Raw genomic sequence first — 25,567 nt, 5'->3', positions numbered from 1 at the left:
CTACCTAATGGAACAAGAAAGAGAAGTTTGTTTTCCAGATATGCAACTCTGCAAAATAGTTTAGCCTTAAAGGGTGAATTTGATAAATGGTATATTATCTGGTTATTTAAACAAATTTACCAAGGCTAAAGTGTCAAAATTGGGACAACCAAGGAGTCTGATTTTCCTTTGAATTGTGCAAAACCTATCCTCTAAGACAAAAAGATCTGATCATAAAGTCTATAAAAAGGTCTAGAGAGTATAAAAGTATAGAACTGTGAAAGTGGATATACTGATGGCAACTTTTATGGCTTCCATAGAAAATGTAGCGAGGATCTCTGGTTTGCTTTATCGAGGTAGTGTCCAGGGTAGGAAGGTCATCATTATTTATGATACATGCTACCACTGACAGAGCAGATTAGCTGGGGTGCTGTTATTGCATAATGATGCCACTATCTCTAATGGCTTATGACCTTTCATTCCTGAAAAAAGTGATCTTTTGGGAAATGTCTTATCTTGCTTTATTTAGGCAAAAGAAAATTAAAACCCAATATTTAATTGCTCAATTTCATAGTCTGAAGAATTCCAAAACGAGTTGATTTTTTTATGGTAGATAGCTGGTAAAATTATTAAACGTAACTATGTAACATACCCTCTTTGTCATTAAATACTCCCAAATACTCTAGAACAGCATTAAATGTTCATGATATGGATCAGCAATGCAATAAAAGTTGTCTTTTCTATATAATAGCTCAAACAAAAGGGTTTTTCAGCTTTTTTTTAAAAAAAAACATTAAAACCCACCTAACATTCTGCATTTTACTAACCGAAATATGCAAGATGGGTTAAATATATATCTGCAATGGATTTCTATCTCAGCTTTATCTTCTCACAATTTAAAACTTCCAGTGAAACCAAAATGAAACTAAACATACATATCCATTCAACAAACATGAAAACTGAAAAGGATTTCAAGTTAGTATTTTAGGGACAATCAAATCATAGGGAGAGTCCCAACCACCATAAAAAGGTACTTCCAGCGCATGTAGTTTTACAGAGAGGGTGCAACTATGGGAAAGTCCATGCTCAGCTATTAATCTAGGACATTAAAGTGAACGGCAGATCATCAGAGTGTACGTAACTGATCTGCAAAGGCTTCTTTGAGACTGTGGTAAAGTTTTACGTAGAGACCTCCCCTGCTTGCTAAATGTTAAGAATCCAATCACTCAGAAATACATGCTTTTAAAGTGTTCTTCTCCTTTATTCAGAATAAAAAATCTAACTCAGCCTGAGCCTATCTGACTCAATTTGGTAAAGCAGCAGCCTTTCACTAAGGCTAAGGAAGAGTTCATATTTGAATAAAAAAATCTATGAGAAAAAAATAGAAAAATGAAGAAAAAAAGCAACATCAACTCAAAATAGTCCTTTGAATTTTCCTCAAATAGATCTTACTCCTAGCAATGATACAAGCCTTTGAGTAGAGTGAAATTAAGTAATGAGAGACAGCCTCAACTGATAGCAATACATGCTGAGATGTGGCCTTTGTTTTCTTTAAAAGAGTAGCATAGGTACAGAGAACTCAGACTCCTCCATGGTTCTTTTTCATGAACAGATAGCAAGTAGGTAATGAGTGCTAAAGAATTCACAGGATGCTGGTAGCATATGTGGGAGGGAATACACCGCATAATGCAACATTTACCTTGGTAAAGGACCTCAACCAAATTTCCAACCCTGAGTTTAAGTCTGGGGCATGTTGAACCAGACATACTACATACATGTTAAGGCTTAATTCTGCAGATCTTATATTCAGAAGCATTAACATTGTGAATATTCTTCATGCATTTAACTATTCATTTGTAATATGACACTGATGAGTAGTCATTAGTTTATGAGCAGTTTTCCTGAAAACCATGATTCCCAAGTCAGGGAAAGTATTCTGATCCAGGAAAAAAAAAATGGAAGTTTTCAGATTATTCCACAATACATTTCACTAGGAATCATATCGTGACAATGCTGATTTCTTTTTTATAATCCTTTCTTGCTTCTATTAAGGATGGTGGTGATTATTTGCTTAATACTGGTTTTCCTATATAGCAGATATTTTCTTATGGCTATATTCATTTGAATGCAAAAGCAAAGATGGCTACCTGAATTTTCCAGTGTGTAATTATAGCACACCTAATGAAATGGTTGATTTGATGGTCTCAAGTCTAGAATTCAGAACTGATGCCTAATACTGTAAATTCATTTAGAACAAAATAAGGTATAACCAATTAACTAAGCTACAATTGACATCTTTTTCACAAAATCATTTTAATATAAGAGGCTTGATAATGAAATAGTGATATGCCTACATAAAAATGTAGATTCACAAACTTGTCATGGAATGCAAAGGAGACTGTGGCAGGGAAGGGAGGCAGCTACTAGTGATATAACAGTCATAAGCAAGGAACTAACTTTCCTTATTGGCTTGGGTACCTGGATGCTCAAAGAATGTACACAAATAGTAAAAATAACATCCTTTAAAACTTATATCCAAAAATAGGAAGAAAAGTATGTATGAGCTACTTTTCTGCCTCATTGCAAAATTTTCCTATGCTCATTATAGAGGACAAAGGCAATAATCAGAAGGAAGAAATTTAGAAACATTAAACCAAAAAGCTAATAGAGAGTGTGATATTTTAAAAATAGGGACTTAACCTCAATTCAAAGAGTTCCATTTTCCTACTACAGAGCTAATCAGCCAGGAAAGTGCTTGAAGCATATCTGCACATTTTATATTTAAAAAAATAAATAAATAAAAGTCAGGGTTCTAAATCAGGCAATGATTTAAGGGCCTGAGGAAAGAAAGAGCAATGAAGGAATTTCAAGATTAAAAAATGGAGAGAGAGAGAGAGAGAGAGAGAGAGAGAGAGAGAGAGAGAGAGAGAGAGAGAGAGAGAGAGAGAGAGGGAGAGAAATAGAGAAGAAGATCTAGAAATTTTCAGCTATACTGAGTCAGGTCTTATAGATAAATTGGATCATTTAAATTAAACCAATATGTTAGCCCTTCTGTTCAGCCTTTCCCATAACAAGCTCCCGAATGACCATGCTCTTTTGAAGTTCTCCAAACTTGAAAGTAGCCTGCACACATCAGGGTATTGGAGGTGCTGCTCTCTTTATCACCCATGAATGCTGGTATCACAATTATCTGCAGAAGACAGGCCAGCAAAACTTAGGAGTTTTCCCTCCGCACAATTTAAACTGTGTTGGAATAGTTCAAAGTTGTGAACAGCTGGTGATACAACAGACACTTTAAAGCTTATGACCAATTTGTGTTCTCATCCACATTTCTCTTCAGTCACTATGAGCAACACTGTGTTTGTGATTTTAATTTACTATTTTATCTTCTCCTAACAATTCTAGGAAAATAAAGCAACCTCAAAATGAGCAGTATATTATACAGGACTCAATTTGTCATCCCATAAAAGTTAAACATGAGCACAGTTGCTAAGGGAAGTGAGAAACAGACATGACGAGATGAAACAATCTCCACTACTTCCTCTTCTTGACGGTGAATAGCTTTACTCAAAATGTGCAAGCTCTTAGGTGACTTCCGGAACAGGATCCAACCCTCTGCAAATCATTTCAGTTAACATACTAATTGAACTAGATGAAACACGGAGAACAGGAGCACGTCAGGGAGCCTAGCAGACATATGAGTGTTAGGCAGAGAATCAAATACTACCAAGAACTTTCGTAAAGTTCTGAAAGCAAAATCTTTTTGCAGTAACCTGGTCTGGAGACCCTCTCAGATACATCTAGTCTCTGAAGCACCTTTGAGTTGTACGGATGTAATAACTTTGAACTATAGAAGTTATATGAATTTTTAAGAATCACATTTTGATGATTATAAAAATTTTTCTATTTTACAACATAGGTCCAGCTACACTGAAAAAATTACACCGCTTATTGAAATACATTTCAGTTTAGAAACAGACTACTAAAGAAGTCTATACAAAAACTCTAAAATAATTTCTGTAGTAAAATAAAGAGTGTGTTAGGAGAACTACATAAAGAACATTTCTGTCTTTTTTTATAATGCTTGATATATGGTGATGCGTGACCAGCTCAACTCTGTAGCCAGCACCAAAAGCCGAAAAGAATTCATTACGATACACAGTGATACAATTAATGCTCTGGATTAATCTCACAGCCTTCCCGATTAGTACAAAGGAAACCAGGCCTATCCCCTCTTTGAGGAGAAGTCCAGGATATAAAAGCAAGCATACCTCATCAGCTGATATGAAATTATAAAATTCCACAAGTCTGAGTATTTGAAATTTATAAAAGTCACCAGAAAATGCAAGCAAATTGGGCGTTAGTTCAGTGGTTCCCCTGGTTTAGATGACAGTTCCCTCTGTGAGCTCACGGTAGTCTTCTTGTTCATTCCCTTGGATCTGCTGATTCACCAAGACAATGACAGCTACAGAAATGCTCACCAGTTCCCGCTCTGCAAGCACACATGTGGGAACGCAACTCCCCTCCCGGAGAACACACTCAAGGAGACAGATGTTAATGGTGCTGTGCTGAACTGTTCTTCTCTGCCAGGTGCCGCAGGAAGCTGTCCTCACTCTGGCCTCTGTGATTTAAAGGCTCGCTCTTAAAGAGAGCTGGAGGTGGGGGGAGGTGAGGGACTGGAGGGATGGGAAGGTGGTGTGGGTGGTGAGGATGTGGGTGGATGTGCAGGTGGGAGAAGGCGTGGGGGATGGGCCGAGGGGGAAGCGTGCTTACAGGGTTCATGTTGACTGGAGGGGCTGGGGCTGAGGGTGTGTTCACCACAGAAGGAACAGGGGTGGCTGGGGAAGTTGTAAGTGGGATCTGGACGGCAGGCGGCACATTCACGGGGCTGGTCACCCGAAAGCACTTCTCCTTGTGCGCCTTAAGCATGTTGGAAAAGCGGAACCGCTGGCCACACACATCACACGGATAGGGCTTCTCGCCTGTGTGAGTTCTGCGGTGCCTCTTCATGTTGGGGCGGCTGGTGAAGCTTTTGCCACAGATTTCACAGATAAAAGGTTTCTCTCCTGAGATGAACACAGACACAAATAAAGTGATTAACACAGGAGGTGGTAACTCTCCCTCATATTAAAAAAAACGAAATTACTACTCCTCTCCCTTATTGCATACTATATTCTAAGAGTTATAAAGGAGTCCCCCAAAGTTGGAGCTTACCAAGTAAGAGGAGATTTGAGTAAAACACATACAACCCACTATCCGTGTTTGGTTTTAAAAAAAGGAAAGAAGGCAAAAAGAAAGTAGTGATAAGTGATCCTTCACATCCTAAGTGAAGAGCTGCTCACATGGCTTTTCTGCACTCGGTGGCAGTAACAGCACTGATGAATTCTTGTCTCTAAGTTTAGGCAAGTTGATCTGTCAGCAATTTCTGACATTCTAACCAAAAGGAGACTGGAAATGCCGTATGGAGCATTCATATATAATCCTTAACATATACCTTACTTTTTGGTTTTTGACTTGGAAAATACAACACTTAACTCATACTACAACATGAATTTCACACTGCAGTGTTTCTCAGTGGGAATGCTACTGGCATCTTCTGCAGAATTCTTCATTACGTGAATTATTGGATACACTGAAGAGCATTCAGTATTCCTGGCCCCTGCCTACTAAATGCTCCCAAGAGACCTGATCAAAAATTCCTGCAAATTTCCAAATGTCCCTGGGTGCAGGAGGGGCGGAAGAGGGGGTACTGCTCCTGCTTGTAAACCACTGGATCAATGAGTCAAAAAGGGAACAAAATCCTATAGTTCTAAGGGCACTTAAGGAGGAAATTAGGCTTGGGTCCTAAGGGCTTAATTTTTAAGCTTCCTATCCTTCCCTTGGACTTACTGCTTATTTCTACACTATGCCTGCCTGCTTCTCTACTCAGGCCATAGAGGAGAAATAAAAAAGATTTTTGAACACACATGTCCATACACTCATGTCATATGGAATGCTGAGGTGAGGTGTGAAGTGTCTGTGTACACTTCAGTGACCATATGCTTGTATTTATCAATTCTTCATCGCTTCTCAGTGCATACAGCTTGTGTCTTTATGATAACTCCTGCTACAAGAGTTTGCTGTCACTTCAATTATTGCTCCCTTTCCTTCCAATAGGTGTTTTTATTCTACTCTATTTTAATAACTCTTCTGTACTGAGACTGTGTGCTGGGTACTGTTCTAATCACTTTACATTTAGTAACCATTGAGATCTCCACAGAGACCCTATGAGGTTGGTATTGTTAAAAGGAAGACTTTTCATGCAGTTTAGGATCTCACAGCTTTATTGAGCAATTCTTGAATCAGGCAACATCTCATTCAGAAAGTAGAAATGAGCTCTGTTGAGGGGATAGAAAGGGGAGGAAAAGCTTACATAGGGAAAACAAGGAAGCCAGTTAGGAAATGTTCTGATTGACTAATGATAAGTTCCATTTTACATGGGGGGAGGGCTGTCTTACAAAGTAAGGAGCAGATACATATTGATTAGCATGGTATGCTTGCTTCTGATAAGCTATCTCTACCTGTTACTCATCTGCAACCCTTTAGGGTGCATTCCTAGTTCTCAGAAAGCCCCTGTAGGTCAATTGTTTTGTCTCTGGGAAAATCCCTTCTCTGAAAGGGGTCCCTCTTGGCAACACCCCGTGCAGGCTGCCATTTTATTTTACTTAATGATAAGTTATTAACCCTATTTTACTGATGAGGAAATCAAGAAACAAAAGGTTAAGAACTTGTCCAAGGTTATACAGCTATATTAGAAGCCAGGATTTAAAACCCCAGGATTTAAAACAGGTCTGTGCTTTTAACATGTAAACCACAGCACTCCACACCTCATACCTCCACACATTCTCCTACTGCTTTCCTCCACTTTGGGAACCATTCTCATCCCAAGAGCAAACACCTCTTTAACCATATCATAGTCCCTATTTCTTCTCTGCGCCTTCTTAGTCTAGTAGAAAACTGACATCTCCTTTCTCCTCTTCCACGGTAACCAGAATTTTCCTCACTTCCCTGAGAGATCCAGATTGAGGAATCAGGAGGATCAGTTTTCTCCTTAACCACCAGTACTATTTTCAGACTATCAAAGAAATATGATCTTATCTTTCTGCTTTTCATTATTCATTCACTGCCACTGCTAGGCTCTTCACTGCAATTCATCTTCACTTTCTAGGTAAGTTCTGAGCTCAGCCTGTTTTCCTTCTTTTTAATCCATGTCCTCCAATCATCTTGAAAACTTCAAATTCTATATTAAATGGAATTGATTAAATAAATTATGGTATATCCATGTGATGGAACATGCCATTGAAAACAATGTTATAAAAGTAACATGAAAATATATATTAGGTTAAAACAAGTAAGTTATGTAAAATGTATGCATGGTGTTATCCAACTTCAAAGAAAAAGTCTGCATAGAAAAAGTATGGAAAGGAATACAAGCAACGTTAGTTACCAGTAATTATCTCTAGGTAATGGTATCATGTTTAACTTTATTCTTTATGCTTCTCTGTAATTTGTTTTTCTAAAAGAAACATTTACTTGTATAAAAAAAAATGTTTTAAAAGCATACCTGTTTAATAACCTATCAAACCCCTTAACCTCCCCACCATGACTCTCTCATTCCCAACAGCCATATGGAAGCAGAGGAATATGCAGACCAAAGAACTTAATCTTTGAATTACTAGAAGTCTAGTACGAGCAGACACTCTCCCCCTGATTCACTAGTCACTTCTTAGGTACACTAGATACTTTATTTGTGAACAGCATATATTTATGGAACGTTTATTGAATGCATGGCCACTGAATTTTTTGTTACATGCTCAAACCCCAATCCTGGATCTCTCTTTGTTCACAGATGGCCCCATCTCCTAATTGTGGTTAACTGACGTTAAGGTTCCCCTGAAACCTCATGGGTAGCTGGAAGCTGTAGTAACAGCTAAGTCCATCAAAGAAACTAGAAAACTATATCAATCAATGCACCTAAAGATATGACCTGTTTCACACAGATAAAGCTAACCTAATTGTGAGAAACAATATTACAATGAGTCTGAAGAAAGAACATTGTAAACGGAGACAGAATCAGCAGAGAAGATAGAAAAGAGCAAGAATGTGGTAGTTGTCTCTTTCACTGTTCAAAGGAAAGAGCAATTTAGCCAATAAACAAGTATTCTAGTCTGCTTAGCAGGAATAATCTTGAACAGCAGCAGAAATCTATATATTTGTATTCTAACCTAAATCTCTCTCGAGTTTGAAATGCATTGTTTTCAAACTGTCTACTGGGTATCACCACTTGAATGTCCCATAGATACATCAAAACTAACAAGTACAAAACTAAACATCACCCTATCTAGTAAACTAGCTCTCCCTCCACTATTCTCTAACTTGGCAAACAATAACCAAGCCCCAAATCTGGGACTAACCCTAGATTCCTCTCCCCTACACCACTCATATCCAAACACTCAACAAGTTCATTCGACTGTACTTTGTCTATCTTGTTGATTTCATCCACTGCTCTTACATATGTAGTCTAGCCCACGGCAATCATTCACCGGGATTACTGCAATATCTACATGACTGGTTTCACCATCTCTATTCTTGCTTCCCACCCTCCAACCCATTCTCCACACTGTAGCCAGAGTGAACTTTCACACTCTACTTAGAACTATTCAAGAACTCCCCACTGTCCAAAATCTTTTAAATGGCAGATGGGGTTCTTAGTGATCTGGCTCCTGCTTACTGCTCTCCAGTGTATGTCCTACCACGTCTCCCTCTCCCCCCGCCCACATCCATCAAATGCCAGCCAATATCCTTCAGTTCCATGTACTTCCTATGCTCTCACTGCCAAACCTCCATTGTGGCTTGCTTGTCTATCATCCCAAGCTGACTACAAAGCTCTGTGAACCTAGGGGTTGTTTCAGTCTTGCTCACCACAGTAGCCCTTTTAGCAGATTCTTAATAAATATTTGTAAATGAATGAACATTTATTCCCCTCAGCATTTTAATATCTCTGAAACTGGCATACTTCTTACAATAGATGGCTTGCCATGGTTGAATCTGCAGCATTTTCTTAGCAGTATATAAAATGTTTGTCTTAACAAGTGATGGCTTCTTAGATTCGGTGAAGTATGGGACTCACCATTAAAACCATTCAACCACCTTCTTTTGCTCTAAGTCCCTGTTCCTGACAATCTTCTTTTTACAATTTAGCTTCTAAATATATTTTTTTTTTCTTTAGGCAAAGAATATGCTGGCCAACAAACATAAGAGTTTTGAACCACTTGGCCCTCAACTTTTTCACTGTAAATTAATAAACTAACAATTTTATTTATATATCATTAACACTATTGAAAATGTATCAGTCCTTCTGATCCTGATCTGCTTGAGTACACTGACAAATCCTGGAAACTGAGAACCAGACCCTGGAATGGTGATTTTACACTCATGATGTGTTGTGTATCCCTCTACTTTATCAACTACTATATTTATATCAGAAATTTACATCAGAATTCATTAAGCATATTTAACCTCTGAGTCTCAAATTCCTCATCTGAAAAATGAAGATACTAACCTACTTAATGGGTTACTGTGATAAGTTAAAACTCAAGTAAAGTGCTTAGAACAGGATCTGGCACATAGTAGACACTCAATGCACATCAGCTGCTATTATTATTATTATCGTTATTACAATTACCATCTTCAGATTAGGCTCCTGGAGAGCAGAAACTGGGTCGTAATTCATCCTTGTATCCCTAGGCACTTAGTGTTACACCTGGTACAGGGAGAATCGGCATTTATTCTCTGTTGAACTCCCCCTAGTCCACATCATCCTAGGAAACCCTGCCTGAATGGCTGGTCAGCTTTCCTAAAGATCTGCCTCGCTTCTCTTTAACTGCAAAGAAACAGCTCAATCAACGTCAGTTCCTAAAATGGCTCTAATTGTCATCAAAACACACTACTGTTTATAAAGGTGATTTCATCCACCCTTAAAAGAGCTTTTCTTTTCTAAAGCTAACTCTTTTCCCCATGTCCTTTCAGGTACTACTGTCATCCTCATATAATACCAGGGAACCTAAGGCCTAATAGAGGTTGCATAATTCACATAAGATCACATAAGTGAGGGGCAGAGCCTGGTTTATCCAACTCCACAGTCCAGCTGCTTTATCAATTTAAATTTTACAAATAATATTAAAAGGTAAATGGCAAAACAGAAGAAAGTATTTCAATATAGGTGTTAAATAAGGTCCAATCAATGTGCTATATAAAGTGCTGTTATAAACAATAAGAAAAAGTCAAACAGTGCACTGGAAAGACAAAAACAGGAAAGGGACATGCAGTTCAGAAAAAAAAAATAAGCATATGAAAAATATCTTACTACTTAGTAACGCAATAAGTGCAGATTGAAACAGTAAGAAACCATGTTTCACCTATCAAATTAGCAAGAATTTTATTTAGTATTAGAAAGAGTTGGGGAAATGAGTATTTTCATGCACAGCTGGTAGGAATGTATGTAGAGGGCTATTTTGCAATATATCCTACAAGCCTTAAAAATGTGCACATTCCTTTGCCGTAATAATCCCATTTCCAGGAATTTATCCCAAGCAAATAATTATGGATGTGTTAGCCACAAAGTTATTTATCCCAGTGTTATTTACAACAGTAAAAAAACTGGAAACAACCAAAACGTCCAACAGGGAACTGGCTAAACAAAATGGGGATAACATCCTTTACTTTATACTTTATAGGGTTGTAAAGATTAAATTAGATAACGTATGTTAAACACTTAAGATAGTGCTTTGCACTATGTGCATAATAAATGATGATTATAGTTATAGCAAATTTTACAAGGTGGAATACTTTGCAGTCATTAAAATGATCTTGTTAATGACATAATACAGAAAATAAAAAAGACCCAATTTTTGTTTTATTACTGTTTACATGTACTCATGAACACTGAGGTATAATATGTCTATATGTGTAATAAAAAACTGAAGAATTTTTTTTTAAGCAAATAAATAAGAGTTTATTAAATGCCTACTACATACACGGTGACATAAGTAATAATAGCACAAATTAACACATTGGTTAATTTTACTTGTAAACTAACTGTTTTGGATTGAATTGTATCCCCCAAAAAAGACATGTTTGAGTCCTAACCCCTGGTTCTGTGAATGTGAACTTATTTGTAAAAAGGATCTAAAGAATTTTTAAAAATGGGTATATGCCAAAATATTAACAGTGCCAATCTCTCAGTGGTAAGATTATAGATGCTATTCTTTCATTGTTTGCCATTTTCATATTTTCATAACCTTTAATGAGGTTAAAAATTTAAGTGATTTTAGATGGTTTTATTCCTTTAGAAATTAAAGAAAATGTTCAGCTTGCCTATTCTGTCAAAGATTACATAACATAAAATTTTATTCAGTAACTATAAATATCACATAATATATACTTTGGTTTCACACTGTGGCCATTTGACAGTCTGGAGAAAGAAAGAAGGACAAAGGGAAACAAAGAAGGAGAAAGAAATGCAGAGGAAGGAGTGGAGAGAAAGGCACATCAGGGAAACATGCAGGGAACCGGGACGAAAGCAGAGGCAGAGGCTTAAGTGTCTGGCGGTTCCTTTCAATCACGTGACAAATGTTTACCCAGCACCTACTATGTGTGAATTTGATAGAATTTCTGCCTTCAAAAACTTACATTCTGTCCAGTTCCATAGTTTCTAGTCAAACAAAAAAACGGAGTCCTTAAAAGTGATTCAGTTAGAACTAAGAGCTTATTCAAGACCACTAATTAGAAGAGGAGATTCTGTTAAATACTCTGGTATAGGATGCTATCCACTTAGGCTATGACTTCAAAGTTACCTGTTGAAGTTTAATTTAACTAACTAATTTCCTCTCCTAACTCTTCATCTAGTCCAATCCTTAAAACCTGAAGGGGCTCTGCTTTGAATGGAAAAGAAACCCCACTAGGCAGGTATTTTTCTTTGGACTTTAACAGAAAAATGGGAACTAATGAGATCCAGCCATGAGCAGAGTTTCCTTGCCAGGAGTTAAGCAGAAAGAACGGAAGGTTAAGCCAGATAATTTCTTGTGATTCTTTCAGGCTCTGCTACTCTGCAAACTAACACAACCCAGAATCTCATGGTTCGATTTTATTTAGAAATCTGAAAAACGTTTTTTTAAGCTGTTCAACTTGTACAAAGACAGCTAATTCCAGGGCATGAAGTTAAGACTGAGATACAATGTGAGCATTTATAGGGAGAGCTATTATTTTAGCCTGTACCCCAGAATCTGGATAATCAAAAGGCTACAACAATTCAAATCTATGCTATGGAGCGTATACCTCTAAAAACACAAAGTGGTTAAAATATTATTTAACCTCATCTAATGGATGTATTCCTGAAAGTAGTTAATTTTGGTAAATCAAACTCAGTCAGACTTTAAGCATACAGAGAAGGTATTCTATTTAAAGCAGTCAGCACCCTCTATTTTGTCCAGATCCTTTTGAGAGGTCCTTTCCTTAGAAAAGTAACATGCATATACAAAAAATAATTTTCATACAATTTTAGGAGTTCCTGAGCACCAAGTAAACAACCCACTATTTAAAGGAATCTGCATTTTAAATAAACGTACTTATGAAAGCCCAATTTATCATTACTATAAATCTGTATTTTTATATTTTGGGTTTATTTGAAGAGGCATTTGCACTTAGAACGCAAATTTGTGGTTTAGATTTTTAAATAAACAGACCTGCAGATGATTATCAACAAGAACTTGAGAAATATCCGTACCTTTCCCAAGAAATTCTTACCAGTGTGTGTTTTCATGTGTTCATCGAAGTACTGCTTCATGTTGAAGTCCTTGCCACACCACTGGCACATGAACTGTTTGTGCCCAATGTGGATGCTCATATGGGAGCGCAGCTGATACTTGTATTGAAACCTTTCGTCACAGTTCTGCATTGGACAGAGTGAAGATTTTTGAATGCCAACCACCGTAACTTCACTTGAGCTCACCCTAACATAGCCTCAAAATAGTACCTGCATGTGTCAACTGTGTGGCTTTGCTAAATTTATGCAGCTGAGTTCTTAATAAAAGGGACATTTTCTCATATAATTATCTCTGAATCACTGAAAAAGAAAAATAACTCATTATGTGTTACTCCCAAATTTAACCTAATCTAAAAGAGTTAACAGTGCATTAAGAAGTGGCACTTCTCTACCTAGCCGTGTAGTAACACACAAAGCCCAGAGCAGGTGTCTGAAGGTTTTGTGGAAATGCAGCCTGTACTAAGTACACCTCCTTCTCACTGCTTCACCAAAAATACAAAAACTAGCCCCGAGGCCTGGGCCTGGGGTAGCACATTCCTTACCTCACACCTGAAGGGCTTCTCTCCAGAATGCTGCAAGGAGTGCACCTTGAGTGACATACTGCGTTTGAATGACTTTCCACAGGTTTCGCATGTAAAAGGCATGTCTTTTGTGTGTGCTGCAAAACAGAATGCACTTATACTCAAAACAAGTCCACCAAAAAACACAAACTGGAACAGATAAATGTCTGACTGTAAGGCTATTATACCATTTTAATTTTCTACACTCTAATTTACAAGGCTTTTGTATTAATGTTCTGAAGAGAAAAATAAACAATGCTGAAAAGAAAAGAAATCTGGATATAGAAGGCTATCCCATCCAATTTGGGGATGTTTACTGAAGACATCTTGCATTTAGTTTCAACAAGTCAAAAAACTGATTAAAATAAGGCAGTTCCTCACATCCTGCTAAATCCAAAGCATAAAAAGCATATCAGATAGAGAGGTGTGGAATTTAGTTAATCTCCTGGAGTGGCTAATAAACAACCAGGAACAAGTAGTAAATAATCTGGAACAACTGTGACTGTCCACATATTATGGATTCGGTGGAATGGCTGAGATCACAACATAAAAACTGTAAGTAAAAACTGTGGAACCGTGCGGGAAGCACCCCCCCCCTGCGCCCCCCATGGCAGGCTGAGCTGCAAGGCCTCGCTGTGGGAGAAAGCAGCATTCCCGGAATGAGCAAATATAGCACAACCTAGTTCCAACTGGGGTTTTAATTAAGAAAAGTGGACTGCTGAATACAAGCTACAAAATAGTCAAACCCCTAACAAGCAGCAAAGTACCCTGAGGTCGCTCCCAGTGGAGAGGAGGTGGGGCTGACAGAAAAAAAAAAAAATTTAATTAAAAAAAAAATACAGAGGCTTTTAGAGACGACTGACCTTGGAAAGACAAGGTCTCTGACCCAGGAAAGGGAGCCCAGAAGACCAGGTGCTTTCTCTGACCAATGGGCAAAAATGCGGGGCCGTGGACTGGCTCTGAAAAGGGGCTTTCTTTCCCTTTTTCTCTATCTCAACCTGAGTGCCTCGGTGGAGAAAGTCTCAGCCATTTTCAGTTCGCAGTGCTCTGACCCAGACGAGTGGAGTTAACCGAGTTAGAAAGACAAAGGAATAATTCAAATGCAGAAGATAACTTCCTAGGGGGTGTATCTTCCCTAAGAGAAGGTAGGTGGGGTCCAGCTCTAGTGCCTGCCCTCCCTTCAGAATTCAGACTCCAGGGCCTGGGGGAAAACAGTCAAAACAGAAACAACCTAAAGGGATCACACCTCCTCACACCAGTCAGGAGCTTCAGGCTGACAGGTGCCACCTGCTGGGCAGGTTAGGAAAAGCATGGTGGCTAGAGGCCTCACAGGAAAATCTGTCAATCTTCTAAGACACACCCTCAGGGAAACTAGACACTGAATATAGCCCTATTCTGAGACCTGAACTCATTCTGGTCTGGGAAAGTCTGATTGGGGTAACCAAGGAAACCAGATGCCTAGACAACAGAAAACTACAAATTAACACTAGGAAAAACGAAGATATGGCCCAGTCAAAGGAACAAACTTACACCTCAACTGAGATACAGCTGAGATATTGTTTCATTTTAATTAAACAATCAATTAAAGATTTTCAAATAAATATGCTAAATCCATTCAAAAACGAAGTAAACGAGTTCAGGGAAGATATGGCAAAAGAGATGAAGGATATAAAGAAAATACTGAGCGAACAAAGGCAGAAATTGAAAGTTTAAAAAACAACTGGCAGAATATACAGAAATAAAAGGCACAACACAAGAGATGAAGAACACAATGGAGACATAAAATAGCAGATTCAGGAGGCAGAAGAAAACAATCAGGAACTAGAGAACAAGACACCTGAAATCCTAAAGACAAAGAACAAATAGGGAAAAGAATGGAAAAATATGAGCAACACCTCAGGGAATTGAATGACAACATGAAGCACATGAATGTACATGTCATGGGTGTCCCAGAAGGAGAAGAGAAGGGAAAAGGGGCAGAAGCAATAATAGAGGAAATAATCAATGAAAATTTCCCATCTCTTATGAAAGACATAAAATTACAGATACAAGAAGCGCAGCGTACCCCAAACAGAATAGATCTGAAAAGACCTTCACCAAGACACTTAATAATCTGATTATCAGACATCAAAGACAAAGAGAGGATCCTGAAAACAGCAAGAGAAAAGCAATCCATCACATACAAAGGAAGCTTGATAAGATTAAGTGCAAATTTCTCAGTAGAAACCATGGCGGCAAGAAGGAAGTGGTGTGATATGTTTAAGATACTGAAAGAGAAAAAACACCAACCAAGAATCCTATATCTGGCAAAACTGTGCTTCAAATATGAGGGAAAGTTTAAAATATTCTCTGACAAACAATGACAGAGTTTGCGAACAAGATACCCACTTTACAGGAAACACTAAAGGGGCACTACAGACAGATAGGAACAGACAGGAGTGAGAGGTTTGGAACACAATTTTGGGTGATGGTAGCACAACAATGGAAGTACACTGGATAAAGATGACTGTGAGTATGGTTGAAAGAGGAAGGTTAGGAGCTTGTGGGACACCAGAAGGAAAGAGGAAAGATCAAGACTGGGACTGCATAACTCAGTGAAACCTAGAGTACTCAACAATTGTGATAAAATATACAGATATGTTTTTACATGAGGGAGAACAAATGAATGACAATTTTGCAAGGGGTTAAAAATGGGGTGGCACTGGGAAAAAAAAATACAATCAATGCAAACTAGAGACTATAGTTAACAGAAACACTGTATTATGCTTCCTTCAATGTAACAAAGGCAGTATACCAAAGGTAAATACCTGTAAGAGGGGATATAAGGAAGGGTTATGGGACTCTCGGCATTGGTGGTGATGTCTGAGTCTTTTATGGTACTTTAGTTTAATTCCATCTTTCCTTTTGTTGCTTTTTAGCTGTTAAGTTTTTTTTTCTTTCTTTTTCTTTTGTCTTTATACCTTCGACTCTTGTTCCTTCTTTGTGGAGTTAATGGAGATGTCCTTATATAGATAGTGGTAATGGTGGTGAATGCATAAATACGTGATTATACTGGGAACCATCAATTGTTTACTTAGGATGGAATGTATGGTGTGTGAACAAAACTGTCTTAAAAAAAAAAAAGACAGGTTGATGAAGAAACCTTGAGGGCACTATATTGAATGAAGTAAGTCAGACACAAAATATTGTATAGTCTCACTGATATGTGTAAACTCACAGACATGAAATATAGGTTACCAAGATACAGAACATGCCTAAAGAATGGGGAGCGATTGCTTATTATGAGCAGAATGTTTAATTAGGTTGAACTTAAGTGTTTGAAAATGGACAGAGTTGTCGGTAGCACGTTATCGTGAGAATAACTAACAGTGCTGAATGTTGTGTGAATGTGGTAGAAAGGGGAAGCTTAGAGTCACATATGTCACCAGAAGGAAAGTAGGAGATTAAAATATGGAAATGTATAAAACAGTGAATTTTTGGTGGACAATGTCCGTGATTAACTGTACAAATACTAGAAATCTCTTTCGTGAACTAGAACAAATGTAGGACACTATAACTAGAAGCTAATAATAGAGGGGTATATAGGGAAAAAATATACCTATTGCAAACTATGAACTACAGTTAGTAGTATTTTAACATTCTTTCATCAACAGTAACAAATGTACTATACCAATACTATGACCAATAATGGAGGGGATGGTGGGTAGGGGTATGGAAGGATTTGAGTTTTCTTTCTTGTTTTTATTTCTTTTCTGGAGTAATGAAAATGTTCTAAAAATTCAAAAAGAAATTAATTGTGGTGATGGATGCACAGCTGTGTGATAGTACTGTGGGCAACTGATTGTGCACTTTGGATGATTGTATGGTATGTGAAAAATCTCAAAATTGAATTAAAAAAAAAAAGCATACCAAAGAACATGAGAAAATTATAGGCGTGAGAAAAGCAGAAAAAACTTACCAACCATGTGTTTCCGCACATGAGCCATGGTATAGAATTTCTTCTCACAAATTTCACAGGAAAATTTCTTTTCTGCATATCCATGGACAATCTTGATATGTTCGTGAAGGGACCAGAGTTTCTTGAATGATTTGTTACAGGAAACACACTGAGCAGGAAAGACAGAAATAATTTTTATTTAGAGGTGCTTGCAGATAGCCATATCTGCCCAATGGCAGATTAAATGGGTGTGCTCTGATTCATGGCACAAAACCAGAACCCAGACAAATGCTCTTCCCTCCACAGAGTCCAGATTCCACCACCAACATCAATAGGTTCTATTTTCCAAGATGCATCTTCTAGGGACACTTTGGGAGCATGAAAACAACAGCAAAAACTAAGACAAGAAAAAATGAAGAGTTTCACTAACATCAAAGGTTGGCTGCTAATATCAAATTAGAATTGAATCTATGAAAAGAATCTTAATTTTTTTTTTTTAGTATATAAATTAGCTAGAGTAGCTTCCTCCTACTCATGGGTCACCAGGTAGTTAGTAGGTGTTTCCCAGATAATACAAACTAATTTTAAATTAGCATAAATAAAAACAAAACATAACAAAACGTATTAAGGGTTATAGATCTGTAGGGGTATACAAATGTTTTTGTACCTTAGAGAATGCATGTGGAGCCTCTGTTAGCACAAATAATTGAGACTTCACTCCATTTTCCCAAATCTAATTTACTCTATTAAACATTTTTCCCCTGGCAGAATTTAACATAATCTCTTATCTATTAGTATCACTCTCCCTTTTCCCTTATAGTACAGTTGCAGATCTGTCTTACATACATCTATAGGAAACACATGCACCACTGCCTACCTAGTTCCTTGTCTTATGAATTATTAATAGCCTGAAATATCTGGTATAAACTATATCAAAATAAAATACTTCTGGATAAAGCAAAACAAAACCAGAAAGTTTTTGGTAATTATCAAACTCCAGGATACTTAAGGGAACAAATTAGCATTCATTGTAAATAAAGATCCTTGACCATCATTGTCACTTTAGGAAACAAGAAACTGGGAAGTTAAAAAGCTAAGACTCTAGTTGGATTTTGCTCAAGAAAAGGATGGACTACTCCTATAAACCCTTCTGTAGGGTAGGGTTTTAATTTTTACCTGTTACCACGTTACCAGGATTATTAGGGTGTATAGGTAAGAACAAAACACAATGTTCTTTAAGAACGTGAATAAAGTTCATTCAGCAGAAGTCACAAAGTCTAAACACAAGTTTAAATGTATTATGGTGAAGAACAGTGAGATAAGTCACAAAAAGGATTTATTAAATCTTCTTTACTATAACTTAATAAAACAAATTAAAGTCAAAAAGCTATTTTAAAAAAAAATACCAGGAATGCCTTTTCAACAATGAATCATTACAAAAACTTGAGTTCGACCCCTAGGGTGCAGCAATGTATCACACTCCCTTTGGCCTGAACTGTTGCAACCAATTCACCAAGCAAGGCCACTGTCATTATTGGAGGATATGAGCACCACAGCTCAGTCTTCTTTTATTTAACCAATGTGTCGGAGAGCAAGTTGCAACTGATGAATCAAAAAGCAGTGAATTTTTAGCAAATGCAATTTATATTTTTAAAAATCTCTTTAAAGTAAAACAACAATCTTGGTTGTTGATTAAAAGCACAGAGGAAAAGTAAAACTTAAAGGTGACTACCAATCTGAGCAGCACTTTCAAAAATCAAATCAATTTCATCTTTTAAAACAACTTAAGCTTAAATACAGAACAACATATTTCTATTTTACATATTTTATGAAGAAATAAACTTACCTTCTATGAATATTTATTAATAGGCATTCACATGTACAAATGCAACATAGCTGCAATCCATTCAACACAATATAGTTAGCCTATCGCAATACAATCCTTTTAAGACACGAGCCTGGTTTGAATTCCCTGTTTTGTTTTCTTAACAATACTGTACTGTAGTATTATGTAACCCTACTGCCAGGTGGGCAACATTTTCAACCAGCTCAGCCTCTGTTTAAAGTTTGTGTATTTCCATGGGCTCAAACTCTTGACAAATTTAGTGTTGTCATCTCTCCACTGGTAAAAGCAAACTCACTCCTGGAGATCTTCCATTTCCACCGATCTGAGTCATTATGGTTTTTGTCCCCAACAGATGCACTAGAATCTGGCACCCTCTTAAACCTAAAAAGGGACCTTTATCTACTCCTGACCCTTATTCCACATCCCCCACCTTGGCAGAGAAGACGCCAGAATGGACTATATTACGTGTCCTACAACAGTGAATCTCAGTGCAAGTTGGTGTTGACTTTACCTCCTGGTCAATCACCTATAACAGATCCCCTTCCAATGTACCTGGGTCCCCACTAGTCCAGCGTCAGTTAAATTTAATGTTTTAGAAATAAAATGTTAAGCCTCAGTTTTGAAAAGATCAAAGCAGGAGCTTTTAATAAAAATAAACTGGTGAAATCTGTCCCTTCAGCTTCTACTGCATTCATTCTCTTGGGCAGATACCAGATGAGTCTGAACAGCCAGGTTCTATCCTGGAAAATTTGCCCTCTCGGTGATGAGACCTACCTGAATATTTTTTTCACAGTCTGTTTGCTGGTGAAGGGACAGCTCACTTTCCAGGACAAACTTCTTGCCACACTTATCACAAATCTGCATGCGCCTATGAGTAACGTTCATGTGCTTCTCCAGGTACCAGCGAGTATTAAACACCCTGGGGCACTTCTCACAGGTCAGAGTCTCTTTCTCTTCACACTTAGCTTTCTGGACTGGTGCCTTGGGCTCCTTTGTGGCCCGCTTCTTACGCTTAGGTGGCTCTACACTCTTCCTACGACCTCTTGTAGCTCTGGGAGTAGGGGAAGTGGTAGCTGCAGCAACAGAGGCAGCTCTCCTCGTTCTCCTTTGTGCAACGCTGACTTTCTCCACTATCTTCTCCTTTTTCTTCTGCCGTTCATTCTCGCCATAGTCGTTGCTGTCATCTGTGGCCTCTTCCTCACTCTCTTCCTCTTCCTCCTCGCTACTTGTCTTAAGAACAGGAGTCTCTTTGGACTGAGAAGAGACACCCTTTTCCCCTTTAGATACATTTAACGTTTGATTATTAAGGTTTACCTCCACTATGATCTGCTCCCTTTTGTAAGAGACTTCCTCCTCCTCCTCCTCTTCTGTGTCATCAGAATTCTCCTGGTCTTCTTTAACAGCATGCACGTCGGATGCTGATCTTGTCTCCCTGAAATATGGCTGTTCCTCTGCTTCATGGAGATGCGGTTTGCTCATCTTGGTGTCCACTAACACAGAATAAGGACTTCCTGATTCCCTCTTGTACACTTTGGTGGACAGGTCAAGTTCTTGGTTGGCACCATGATAAAAAGTAGATGGCACTTGACCATGATGGCTATCTTCTTGTGCCATCCCTGCTACATGCACAGCACAGTTTTCAACCAGCTCTTGACAAGAACTGGCTGTGTGGCTCATTGGTAAATGGCCCAATTTATTAAGCAGTTCACACTACAGAGAAATAGCTTTAAAACAGACCAATTATTAAGACTCAAATTTTTTTCCATCCACAAAGAATCACTCAAATGCAAAAAAGATATTCCTGGAACCTGTGTGCAATTCTCCTAGTGTTGCAGCACCAAAGCATAAGTCAAAAAGGCTTGGTATTATGGAAAAGCGGAGCATTAGAGAGTTTTCTTTTGAAGACAGCTGCCAATGACTTGGAGCATATTATCTACAAAGAAAAGCAAAGAGGGGGAAAAAAAAGTCAGATACTCCTATTTCCTTCTTATTGCATGCATTTAAATCATACAACAAACATAGCTAAAAATTATTAAGCTCTTTATACACCATGCTTTATACTGCTTAAATGGTTCAGTGTGGGCCATTATTTTACTGGATCACATGAATTCAACAACTATTTTCTATATTTGTACAGAAATGTAGATTCTAAGACAAGAGCCACATATCTGTCCAGCTCACCAAGGTATCCTCAGAGCTTTGCATAGTGCCATGCACATGGTAGGTGTTCAGTACATATTTGACGAATAAATAAATATTTCTACTATGGAACAGCATTCATTATTCTGGATGTTATGGACAAACTGATATGGCAAAATATATGGTCATTGTCCACAAGGAATTTACAGTCTAGTTATATGACATGCATCCTGCATGAAACGCACAAGGGCTTATCTTCGTTTCAATATCAATCACCATCATCCACCACAGTGAGGGCTCACAGAACAAGGTGGGATAGGCACTGTGAACCAGGGAAATTGAGCAGCTAATTGTCATAAATTATATGAGAGAGAGAAATGTCCCTATCCTTAAAGAATTTATAATCTAATTATAGATATTGTTGTTTTCAGGTTATGAGTAATTTTAAGTTGCTAAGTATGTATAAATTTGTTCTATGCATGCTCACTAGATCCACTCAATAACTGGGTGATTTTTCATGTGCCAGTTACAAAGAAGTCTAAATTCTAAGAAACAGTAACCATCAGATTGATATGTTTCCAAGAAAAATAAAACCATCCATTAAAAAACAAGATTAGAAGGGCACATAATTTGCTTTGTGACATGTTGCATGGCTATTTAGCCAGCCCCTGAACCTCTGAGTCATCTCAACATTACTGCAAACACATATACTATCTAGCTGGCAAAGGGAAGGAAACTAATACATATTTAATGTCTGTTATATGATGGCACTGTAAAAACACTCATTGTTCATCATCTCTATTTAATATCCACAAAATTTGGGGGTAGACTTTAAATTCATTTTTTATCAAAGTCATCATCATAAAAAAAAAAGTATAGTTTTAGAAGTCAAATCTACTACTAGGTTTGTAACAAAAAGCAGCAGTCCCCTGCCCTACTCTATCCCATCTGAGTCCATATCCCAGAGGCAATCAAGTCCAACAATTTTTGCTGTTTCCCTCCTGATATTTACTTCCATATTATGATTATATTCCTATGTATTGACTTGTTTTTTTCAATTTTAGATAATATTTCTTGTCTTCCACCATAGTTTTCTTACCTTAATGCTCCCAACTCTTCCCTCATCCTGCCATATAAGTGTATCATACTTTTTGGTTAAATCAGTATCTACTGCTTATGCTATACATTCATCCCATATTTATGCTATGCATTATGATTATGTATAGTTCCCAGCTAATATTTCTATCATTCCTCTGCTATTTATGGCCTTCTCTCTCATTTTATTTGTCCTTGTGAATTTCTTCTTCCTTTTTTAAAATTATTTTACTTTCATTTTAGTGAAATTTCAGAAAGGAATGGTGATAAAGGCTACTTTTTACTTGACATCTGAGTAGATATATTTATACTTTTTTTTGTATTTATAAAAGAGGAAATCATGGCTCAGAGAGTCTAAATAACTTGTCTAGAATCACATATTTATTAAATGACAAAGGCAGTGTTTGACTCCAGGCCTGCCTGACTCCAAAGCTCACCATCTTCATATTTCTATGAAACCATCCCTGTATTACCTCAGAAGGCAGATAATTTACTTCAGGAGTATGCAGCTCTGGTGGAAAAGTAGGAACATGTATTATTTTTTTTTTTAATCATCATTTTATTGAGATATATTCACATACCACGCAGTCATACAAAACAAATTGTACTTTCGATTGTTTACAGTACCATTACATAGTTGTACATTCATCACCTAAATCAATCCCTGACACCTTCATTAGCACACACACAAAAATAACAAGAATAATAATTAGAGTGAAAAAGAGCAATTGAAGTAAAAAAGAACACTGGGTACCTTTGTCTGTTTGTTTCCTTCCCCTACTTTTCTACACATCCATCCATAAACTAGACAAAGTGGTGTTTGGTCCTTATGGCTTTCCCAATCCCATTGTCACCCCTCATAAGCTACATTTTTATACAACTGTCTTCGAGATTCATGGGTTCTGGGTTGTAGTTTGATAGTTTCAGGTATCCACCACCAGCTACCCCAATTCTTTAGAACCTAAAAAGGGTTGTCTAAAGTGTGCGTAAGAGTGCCCACCAGAGTGAACTCTCGGCTCGTTTTGGAATCTCTCTGCCACTGAAGCTTATTTCATTTCCTTTCACATCCCCCTTTTGGTCAAGAAGATGTTCTCCGTCCCACGATGCCGGGTCTACATTCCTCCCCGGGAGTCATATTCCACGTTGCCAGGGAGATTCACTCCCCTGGGTGTCTGATCCCATGTAGGGGGGAGGGCAGTGATTTCACCTTTCAAGTTGGCTTAGCCAGAGAGAGAGGGCCACATCTGAGCAACAAAGAGGCATTCGGGAGGAGACTCTTAGGCACAAATATAGGGAGGCCTAGCCTCTCCTTTGCAGCAACCGTCTTCCCAAGGGTAAAACTTATGGTAGAGGGCTCAACCCATCAAACCACCAGTCCCCTATGTCTGTGGTCAGGAACATGTATTATTAAGAGAGTGTGATGTTTACTACTGGCTGTATTTAAAAAATTACTACACAAAAAGGATGAATTTATAAAAGAATTGCTCAGTTTACAATCAGGAATAAAAGGAGTCCAGAACATCAGGGATTTGTAGGTTTAGAAGAAGGAAATACTTAAGATAAAACTGAGAAGGTCTTTGAGCTACAAAGACTGATTAGAATTCACCCTTTAGGCAAAGGTCAAATCAATGATTTGGCTTTCACAATCACTGAGAAACTGTTAATTGACTAAGGTAGTGCCCAGTAAAATAACTTTTCTAAAAAGAGTCTAATGATGAAACTCTTTCATTAAAGCAGACTCTTAGCACAGTCTTTTGCTACAATGCATATTTTCTTAATGTGAATGAGTGCAAATGCTATAATAAATAGGGGAATGATGTCAGTATAACACAGAAGTCATGTTGGTTTATATGTGATTTTTCACCAGCAACTTAGTGTTTTAAGTGATCAGGAGCAAGCTTTCTCACAATTAAAGAGAAAACCTTAGCAGTATGTGAAGACCTTAAGATAAAAGTAAACATCCTAATTCTGTGCTTTCCTTTTTTTTTCCCCCTCTTATTATTATTTTTTTAAATTCTTATCTTATGCTTTCTTTGCTAGCAGTGGCTGGTTCCCTGGCTTCAGGAACCACTACACTTTCCACATTATATCTCAGGGGAGGAAACAAGAGTCCTTGGGGTTAACCTATAAAGGCACAATTGACTGATGGTGGCTGCAAATGCCAGGGGTGATTTAATATACTACTGTTTTTATTATAATTGTTATTGTTTATATTAGTGCACTGGTTACTGTGTTCCACAGATTTTGAGCGACTGTCCCAACCTTATTTTTCCCATTTAGTGTACAATTTTGCAGAATGTGAGTTTTTTGGGGAAAGCATCAGAAGCATAAGTGGCATTAGAACAGAAATACCTGTACTCAAAATCAAGTTAAGGAAGATGCATTGGGACCAATAAAGAATAGCTACAGAGAAAACCTAAGAAGTATGGTTAGAAAGGAACTGTGGATGTGGATAGGACACATCCACATGGTATTGACTGAATTCAAATAAACAGCCAACTAAGTTTTTGAGTGAGTTTACACTGGCAAAAGAAACACCAAATTGGGCTAAAAGAGACCGTGACTGCTCACGACTTTGTAAAAAACCTTTGGATTCCCAACCATCTACTGCAGGAAGTAGGCTAAGAAAGCTGTTTATCTCCCAAAGAGGGCATTTTCCCCAATGTCTGTTTTGCTTGTGGCCAAGGAAGAAAGAAGAAGAAAGAAGAGAGGAGTAGGAGGAGGAGGAAGATAACCTGGAGGATGAAGCTAGAAACCACAGAAAAATAGATGAGAGCTATGCCTAAGGAGCAAAATCAGGATCCATTCAAGAACATTCTACACCCCTGGGGTAAATGTCCTATCAATGACTGCTCGGAGGGAATTCAGAATTTGCTGCAGTCCAGTGACTGCTATATGTCTCCTATTCCCTTCCCTTTCAAATGGGAGTGTTTATTTTTACTATCCTGTCATGATCATAATGCATATGGGAGGCAGGGGTACAGGGAGGGCAGCATAAACATTTCAATTTCTTTCATAGGTCTCTGGATCAAGAGGAGCAACATCTTGTCCTGATGTAGAGACTACTATCCATCATATTCTCATGAACGACCACCAAGTATCATGCCCTTGCACCACTCAGAGATCCTGGACTTTGGTCTTGATGCCAT

At 37.8% G+C, this 25,567-nt stretch overlaps 1 protein-coding gene across 4 annotated transcripts in view; it reads right to left on the bottom strand.

Annotated features, from left to right (window-relative positions):
- Window positions 1–2,893: 2,893 nt before the first annotated feature.
- The window catches only part of ZNF652 (zinc finger protein 652), a 101,391-nt gene continuing 78,717 nt past the window's right edge, over window positions 2,894–25,567 (bottom strand). For 2 of the 4 annotated variants that reach the window (XM_037808186.1, XM_037808184.1), the window contains 5 exons: window positions 19,959–21,117; window positions 17,360–17,507; window positions 13,384–13,499; window positions 12,823–12,967; window positions 4,534–5,045 (listed from right to left, as the gene is read on the bottom strand). In XM_037808186.1, the coding sequence (XP_037664114.1) occupies window positions 4,534–5,045; window positions 12,823–12,967; window positions 13,384–13,499; window positions 17,360–17,507; window positions 19,959–20,861 (1,824 nt within the window). In that variant the 5' untranslated portion in view covers window positions 20,862–21,117. Of the gene's footprint in view, window positions 5,046–12,822; window positions 12,968–13,383; window positions 13,500–17,359; window positions 17,508–19,958; window positions 21,118–25,567 lie in introns of those variants that run through there. The other 2 variants (XM_037808187.1, XM_037808185.1) reach the window with 2 other exon arrangements.

This window comes from Choloepus didactylus, chromosome 18 (genome assembly GCF_015220235.1).
Source record: "Choloepus didactylus isolate mChoDid1 chromosome 18, mChoDid1.pri, whole genome shotgun sequence".
Taxonomy (NCBI): Eukaryota; Metazoa; Chordata; class Mammalia; order Pilosa; family Megalonychidae; genus Choloepus; species Choloepus didactylus.
Note: the sequence above shows the minus strand (reverse complement) of the source record. Positions and strands in the feature narration are given on the sequence as shown.